The sequence below is a fragment of the Macaca fascicularis genome, chromosome 4 (genome assembly GCF_037993035.2).
Source record: "Macaca fascicularis isolate 582-1 chromosome 4, T2T-MFA8v1.1".
Classification (NCBI taxonomy): Eukaryota; Metazoa; Chordata; class Mammalia; order Primates; family Cercopithecidae; genus Macaca; species Macaca fascicularis.
Window position 1 is genome coordinate 134,106,602 of NC_088378.1, and position 8,345 is coordinate 134,114,946.

The window sequence follows — 8,345 nt, forward strand, 5'->3', positions numbered from 1 at the left end:
AGCCTCCCACTGCGGGGGCGGGGGTGCTTCTTGGGAGGGGTCTGGAGCACAGGGTGGTGGTCAGACCAGGCGGCTGTTAAGATCCTTACCAAGCCCAAGAGTCAGTCCATGATGGATAGATGTTCTGGTCTCTTCCGCCCCTATACCTAGAGCTCCCCCTCCTGACCACACAGAGAGGGACCAGAGGCAAATGTACAAGAGGACCCAGGAACCCAATCCCAGCCAGGGAGGCCACCAAACAAATCAATCAGGCAAACAGCCACAGACAGAGGATGGACACAGCGGTGGCTGGTGTGGGGATCTGTCCTCCTCTTCCCCACCCCATGGCCTAGAGGACAGTCCCTGTGTCTGCCAGTTGAACAGGCTAATAAGCAGGAAAATCAGTCTTCCCTGCCAATGGAGAGAGTGTTCTCTCCTCTCCACTGCAGGGGAGTGAGGCCTCAGCTCATCCTGCGTGCTACAGGGGACCCACTCATTCTTCACAAGCAAAATGGAACAGCACAGAGCCAGGGTGTGACTTGCCCACAGCCACACAGCTCACACGGCTGGTAAGAGGAAGGGGTGAGGCAGAGCCCAGGACTCCTACCCTGCTGCCAGCCAGTATTCTTTCTCCTGCCCTTGCCTGCCCCTGTGTCACCATCTGCTCCTACAGCAATTGGGATTCCTTTTAAAACATATGTTCATCTCAGGCAGGTCCCAAAGTGGATGGAGAAATGATATATATGTTCTTTGCTGGCCCAGGAAGAGCTGGCAGAATGAGCTCTTGACATTTCTGGGATACCAGAAGCATTCCTGGGATGCATGGTCCCCATGCTTCCTTCCCACTACCATATTCTCTCCCGAGAACTGCGGAAGCATGGATTTGTCATTCTTCTCCTCCCTGTGCCCATCTGCTTCCTTCCAGGAGCCCCTCCGCACCGTGAAGGCCAGGCCAGCTCCTCCAGTTCCTGATGGGCTGTTAACAAGAAGCTTGGAGGCCAGACCTCTATGCACACTGCTGAGGAGACCAGGGCAGTTCAGGACTGAACACAGCCAGATGTGTTCAGCACAGACCATGACCTCTCCCCGCCTGCGAGGAACAGGAAGTAGTTCTGGAACTAATCCACATCTGAACCCAGACCCCTGAAGTCCACCCTCCTTTTCACCCACCAAAGCAGACAGCTCCGTCCCACAGACTGGGCCCCTCCTCCACTACCCAGACACTGTCTGAGGCTGGAGACTGGAGGCAGTGACCTCTGGGGATCCCTTGCCTGAGGTTTCTGGTTCCATCAATCCCAGGGAGCTGGAGAAGGAGAGCGGATTTCCCTCCAGGACTCCCGCGGATACCGACCTGAGCACATCAGCTAAAGTCCTCGCAGCAGCGCGATCACAGGCTCCAGAACAGGGCCTGAGGGTCCTGTCCCCTCCCCCACCCCGCCCCTCCTCTCAGACCCAGGGCAATTTCCCTACAAGTGTGCTCACGCTGGGCCCTCTGAGCCACGGCGCCAATTGACTGGATTTCAATCAGAAATCCATCTCCCTTAAGGACCGCTTTGGATAAAAGCAGAAGTAACCTGCAATCTAGATGCTGATGCCAAGCCATAATGGGGAAGCCGGAGAGAAGCCGGGCCCAACTCGGACTCGGCCCCAGCCCCCAGCTAGGACGAAATCAGGCCTCAGCTGAAGCGGACTCAGCTTCCAGGGCCCGAGGAAAAGAGCCTGAGTTCCCTCCATCTCCACCACCAGCTGCCACAGGCTAAATCCTCGAGCCTGCCGATGGGGTTAGCCGGCTGCTAGCCGTATTAACAGTCGGCCAGGGGCCGGGGACCAGTCTTGCACCCCTGGGCAGGCCCTCTGTGTGGTTCCCAGCGCGCGCCCAACAAAGGCCCTTACAGGCCGGCTAAGGAGGGTCTGGGTGTCCTTAAGAGCCAGGAGGAGCTGCGGGCTCAGCACTTGTTCCCACCTACCAACCCCCAACCTCATCGCCAGCTGCCGCTTCCGCCACTGAGTCCTCTCCGGGCTATATTGCGGTCAGGAAAGGGTCACTCCGAGAGAGCCGGGCTGCTCCAATGCGGGTCTGTAGGGACAGGAGGGACCCCGTGGAGCGCTGTTGGCTCTGGTGCGCAGCACGGACAGCCTCCCTGGTAAATAATGCACGCCTCCCGGGCCAGGCTGCAGCAGGTAGTGTATCAAAGTAATATCGCGCTGCGAATTGCAGTGTAATCGCCGTAATTTAGGGCCCCGTGGGTGAGCCCGTTTCGGAAGGGCTGCGCGCCCGGACGGGCAAGGTGACTTGAGCGTCTGCGCCGGCTTTGACCTCTGGATTTCCTCCAAGCTAAGTGAGCCCATAAAAAATGGAGAAGCCCAGGCTGTCTCCTAGCAAATGGGGTGTGGGCAGAGAGATTGTATTATCTATCCAGACCCAGCGAGATGGATGCACCTGCCGGGAGAAAAGCGATGTCACTGTGCGCACAGCCCTGCAGGTTGGGTATCCACGTGCGGCGCCCATCCTCTCCCAGGTGGCCGAGAAGGCCGGGCGATGTGTCGGCTGCGCCCTGCCAGGAGCTAGATGTGTTCATTAGGACTTGGGCGGCCCCTGCCGCCGTGAGCTGGAGGATCCGTGCCTCCCACGAGCTGCTCAGCAACCACCTTCCAGGGTCCCCAGGACCTGACTGTGCCATGGCCGCTCCTCCTCCCTCCTGTTGTGCTGGGAAGTTGGGGTATTAATATTCCTGCCCAGGGCCTCCTGGGGGCCTGCTGCTCGTCTCCCCTCCCCCAGTTCTGCCAGGGAAAGTCATTCTGGGGTGGAGAGATGATAGCAGGAAACGTGTTTGCAGGCTCCCTTCTAACTTCTTGATGGGAGCCAGCTGGAAGCGCAAAAGCTGTGTTGTTCCTCTGTGTTGTTCCTCTGTTGTTGCTCCTGGTGACCTAGAAGGCAATCATCATGAGCCTGTCTCAGGAAAGACAAAGAAACGGAAAAACTTACTAGGGGCGGCAGCCCCCTCACATTGCATCAGCAGAGAGCCTTGTGTCTGCGGCCCCACCTCGGTGCCAGGCAGGGTGTTCTGAGTATCTTTAGAAGCCCCCGCCCCCACCCCATGCCTAATTCCCCGGATCCAGGAGTTACTGGTTCCTCCTCACCCATCTCTAAATCATTTTATGTCCCTCATTGAAGAGCTGGGGCAGACACCCAGGCTTCCTAGTCTGAGAATCTGCTGATATTCCCCAGCCCTGTTCCACACCCACCTCCAGCTTTTCCTTTTGCCTAGGTGGTGGGCTCTGAGCTAGTAGGGACCTTGGAAACCAGCAGTTCTGGTTAAACAAGCCAGAGTGCATCCTTCCCGCAGAACATTCTGCAGCAAGAATGAGGGAGATTTATGTGTATGGGGACATGGAAAGATGTCCAGGATATATTGTTAAACAGAAAAAGCAAGTTGCAGAATAGCATGTAAAGTACAGTCTCATTTGTGTTACATTTTAAATAAAGGCTATATATACTCACATGCTTGCATATGCATAGAAAATGTCTGGAAAGATAAAAAGAGACTGTTAGCAATGGTTGTCCCACGGGATAAGGAGAAGCAGAAAGGGACTTTAACCTCTCATCTTACTGTTATGTACTGTTAAATTTTTTTAACAATTGTATTACTTTCATAATTTAAACATAAATCTTCCCCTCCCCCCCACAAAAAAACAGCAATCTCTCAGCGCAACCCCTTCTTATGAAACTGAGGCCCAGAGAAGGAAAAGGACTTTCCCAAGTTGCACAGCACTTATAGCTTGGCCTCAGCCCTGGTCCTGCCCTCTCCTCACCCCAGGCACACAGCTCTGCCAGCCAGACCCACCAGACCCATGAGGGAATCATGAACCCCCCTTCCCAGAGCAGGAAGGGCCCCTGACTGGGGTGTGACCTTACTTGAGGGAGCAGTCAGATAAAGGCAGGGGATCCCAAGACGAGAATTAGAGACGGATTTGGAACCTGGCTGGACGGCCTGCACTTGCCCGTGACCTTATCCAGCCACCACCAGCCCAGTCTTCTGACACAGCTGGCTTCTCTTGGTCCAGGGTTGGCCGGGGTAGGGACTGAAGGTTCATGCCTAGGGTGACCTACCATCTCGATTTGTCCAGGACTGAGCGGTTTCCTGTGACATGGGACTTTCATTGCTAAAACTGGGCAATCCCGAGAAAACAGGAACAAGCTGGTCACCTTTGTCTTGCCAGACATGTCCGCAGCAACCTGCTAAGAGCCTGGCAAGGACACCTCTGGGTAACTCAAGGGCAAAGATTCTAGAAGGTTGTCTCTGGGCGGAGAGAGCCAGCCCCTGCTCTGACTTTTCTGAAAAATATGAATTGCAAGAGTTAATTTACATTTTGTCAGTTGTGCTTTCTCCTTGCATTCGTCCACACACATGCACACACACACACACACACACACACACACACACACACACAAACACACCACTCCTAGTCTCCCTTAGTCTACTGAGAGGCATGTCCACCGGGGCCCAGAGATACCACCCAGAGCCCACTGAGTCTCTTTGAGCAACATAATCCTCAAGACATTGTAGAGCCTATAATTACACATGGGATGCGGCGCGATTTCTCATCTCTCCCTCCCCACCCCAGGAGACAAAAAGGAAATTTCACACCCTAGTGAGCCAGGCTCATCTTTTCCTCTTTGATGCCAGCCTGGGGTTAAAAAGCAGGGACAGACGACACACACCTCCTCTGGGGCCTGATTCCTTGGCTGATTTTGAGATTCAAAGCATGCATCTTAAAGATCATAATCTGATTGTGCTATGCCCGCCTTCCCGGCCGATTAATGGCCTCCTGGCTTCCGCACTGCAGCACCCAGTGCTCAGCAGAAAGCCACCTCCCACACCCCAGCCCCACCTGAGTCTGGCAACCCAGAGGAGAAGAGGCTAAGGCTAAGCAGGGGGCGTGTCAAGGAAGGAACAGAGATCTAAGTTCAAGTCCTAGTCCTGTCGCTAGCTAGCTGTGTGACTTTAGATAAATTGCTTGCCCTCTCTGGTCTTTGATTTCCTCACCGTGAAATGAAGATATTGACCTACACGGTCTCTAAGGCCCTTTAGACCCAATAAACCAGACTTCCTTGGTTAAAATCCTGACTTCTCCTTCTAGGTGGGTAAACTTGGGCAAGTTTCTTCACTTTCCTATGCCTCTGTCTTCATCCACCTCATTGTGTTGTAGTAAGAATTAAGTGTGTTAACATTTTTAAAGTGCTTAAAACAGTGCCTGGCACATGCCAAAGCACTTGTGGCAGGGACATTGGTGCTCTGTCTTTATACCCCTGGCACTCACTAGTCCCATGCCTGGCTCTTGAACTCCAAGCACCTGTGGTTCTCTGCCCTGCCTGATAGGTTTCTTTGATTCCCACACTCCTACCCTGTCACGCCAGTGTCCTTGCCCTGAGCTCCAGGCAGGCTGGAAGTACAAGGAGTTTAAATGACTCAGAGTAGCCCTCAACCTGATAACTGTAGGGAGTTGGCATATCAATACCCCAGCAGTCCCTCTGAGATAGCTCTGAGGCTTGTTCTGCACAGCCCCACAGAGGTACAGCAGGATTGAGCCCTGTGCCCAGGAGGCTAACTGCTCATTCCCACACCTTTTACTGTCTTCCTTCCTGCCCCGGCTTCCCTACCCAGTGCTCCCCAGGATCACTCTCCAATAAACTACTTGCACCCAAATCCTTCCCTCAGTTATTACTCTGTGCTAATGCACTTTACAAATGTACCTTCGTTCTTTTTTTTTTTTTTTTGAGACAGCATCTCACTTTGTCACCCACACTGGAGTGCAGTGATGCAATCATAGCTCACCACAACCTTCAATTCCTGGACTCAAGAGATCCTTCCACCTCAGCCTCTCAAGTAGCTAGAACTAAAGACATGAGCCACCACGTTTGGCTAATTTTTAAATTTTTGGTAGAGGTGGCGTGTTGCTATGTTGCCCAGGTTGGTCTCAAACTCCTGGCCTCAAGTAATCCTCCTGCCTCGGCCTCCAAAGTGCTGAGATTACAGGGATGAGCCACTGCGCCTAGCCTACCTTCGCTCTTCAAAGCACCTGAGAAGTGAGTGTGATTGTGCCCATGTTACAGATGTGGAAACTGAGGCCAATGGAGGCTAAATGCCTTGCCCCAGACCACACGGCAGGTGAGTGGCCCAGCTGGGATTTGAAGCCATGTCTGTCTGACTCCACAGACTCTACATCTCCATCCGTCTCCCTCTTTTCCCTCTGAGGGGCTGGACCTTGCTTCAGAGATGGAAACCTCATGCCTTCAGAGGTACAGCAGCAGCTCCTTTTCTCCAGGCAGAGAGCAGAGGCACAGGGCTAGGGCCATCTGTGGTATTTTCTCCCTTGCCAGTCACACTCATAGAACCCTTGGGTGGCACAGTCCCAGGCAGAGCAATCAGGCACTTGGTACCACAGTCCCAGTTTACATGCAGACACGTGGAAACCCTTGAGGGAAAGTGGCCTCCCAAAGTGCCAGGGTTGGACCGAGCTGCTGCCTGCCCCAAGGTGGTGCAGCACTTCCTGGTCCCCAGCTGAGCCCCCGTCTCAGCCCCTGCAAGTGTGTGCTGATGGCAAGAGCAACAGGCCATATGCCTGAGACTTGGGGAGCCAAGCCTCACATCATCCCCTCAGCGTAGAGAGCTCACTTCAGACCTGGCCTTATTATAGTTTCTGGCTTTGTACATATCAATAGCTTTTATAGGCACATGGTTCCAAATCCACAAAAGCCTTCCTCTTTTCCTGTGCCCCAGCTTTCCTCTCTGAAGACAACAGCCACTGTCACTGATCTGCTATGAGTCCTTCCAGAGATAGTCTATGCACAGACAAGCACATAAATGCAGTCCTTCCAGAACATTCTTTTTCTCTAGAACAAAATGTCTTGGAGATCTTTCTGTGTGCGTACAGAAAGAACTTCCTAATTCCTTTTTAAAGCTATATAGTATTCCAGTGTATTTATGTCCCATAATTTATTTAACTAGTTCTCAGTGAATGGAAATTTGAGTTATTTCCAATCACTTACTAATATATATCTTGTTCATAAGTTATTTTACACACTTGGAAATATCACGGTATGAAAAATAGCTAGAGATAGAATTACTGGTACAAGAGGAATGCACATTTGTAATTTTAAAAGATGTGACCAACGGACCTCCAAAGGTGCTGAGCCATTTACACTCTCACCAGTTATGTGCTGCGCTGAGGCCCAGCTGCATGACAGGCATGGGTGTGCATTGTCGACTTTGGTCTCACTACATTCCTGGGGGGTGGCACTATTATCCTTATTTGATGAGAAAATTGAGAGAGTTCAATTTTGCCCAAGAAGACCCAATAAACCTTTTATTATTTCATTACATGCTAGGGTCTGTGCTTTACATTTATTATCTTATTTAACCTTCATAATAGCACTATGAGGTAGGTACTTTTACCATCACCGCTCATTTTCCAAGTGAGTCTAGTATTGGAGCTCAGAGAGATTATGTAGCTTTCCTAGCATCACACAGCCAGTGGTAAGTGGCAGAACCAAATGTGAGCCTGGGCTCTCCCTGCTCCCACCAGGAGTCTATCACTGGCTTCCTGCTTCCTGCCTTATGTGTGCCTCAAACTCCTCTAGTTTGAGGGACTCTGCACAAAGCAGAGTCCCCTGGAAGCATCAGAGAATCGAGGAGTCAGTGATTGCTAGAAGGTAAGAGCTGGAAAGGATCATGAAAGGGGCAGGGAGGGTGGGACCGGAAATACGAGGGGTGGTTGCCTCGATGTTTGGGAGAGGTGGGGCTGCTGGGATGCTAGATTGTTGTACCCTGCCTGGGATATTCCTTCCCCCCACATGTCCATAGTGCCCCCTATTGAGAAATTCCGCATTTCATTTTGCAGATGCAGAAATAAAGGAAGGATCCCCTTGGAAAAGGCACAAGAGTCCTGCATTGGAGGCAAAGCCAGGACGAGAAATCGCTCTGCCGAGAATCTGGGTCCCACCCCTCCAGGACCAGCACTCTGAACTCTGCGTGGGGCTGCCTCCTGCACAACTTGAAATAAAGTGAACCAGACCGAGCAGCCTTCGTGTGGGAGGAGGGCTCACTTACCAAGCACCTGCTGTATACACATAATCATTTAAGTTCCATGATAGCTCTATCCCTTTACAGAAGAGAAAATTGGCACTAAGTCCCCCAGCTGAAGGAGGGTGTCGGAAGGCAGATTTTGGGAGGCCTGAAACCCAAGCAAAGGGCTTTATGTTGACTGCGATATTGAGTACAGTGAGTTAACAGGGCTCTAGAAACAGGTTCTTGAACCAGGACATAACTTACATGACTTGATCAAATTCGTGCTTTAGGACACTC

General features: G+C 52.1%; 1 protein-coding gene across 1 annotated transcript; it reads right to left on the reverse strand.

Moving 5' to 3' along the window:
• Nucleotides 1-2,425: 2,425 nt before the first annotated feature.
• On the reverse strand, nucleotides 2,426-4,343 carry LOC123573096 (putative uncharacterized protein FLJ45825; the record flags this gene model as incomplete). The annotated part of the gene is given in 4 exon segments (XM_045391803.3): nucleotides 2,426-2,726; nucleotides 2,729-2,907; nucleotides 3,482-3,506; nucleotides 4,091-4,343. Coding segments are annotated over 4 exon segments (639 nt in total), but the record flags the coding sequence as incomplete, so codon positions are not given.
• Nucleotides 4,344-8,345: the final 4,002 nt, after the last annotated feature.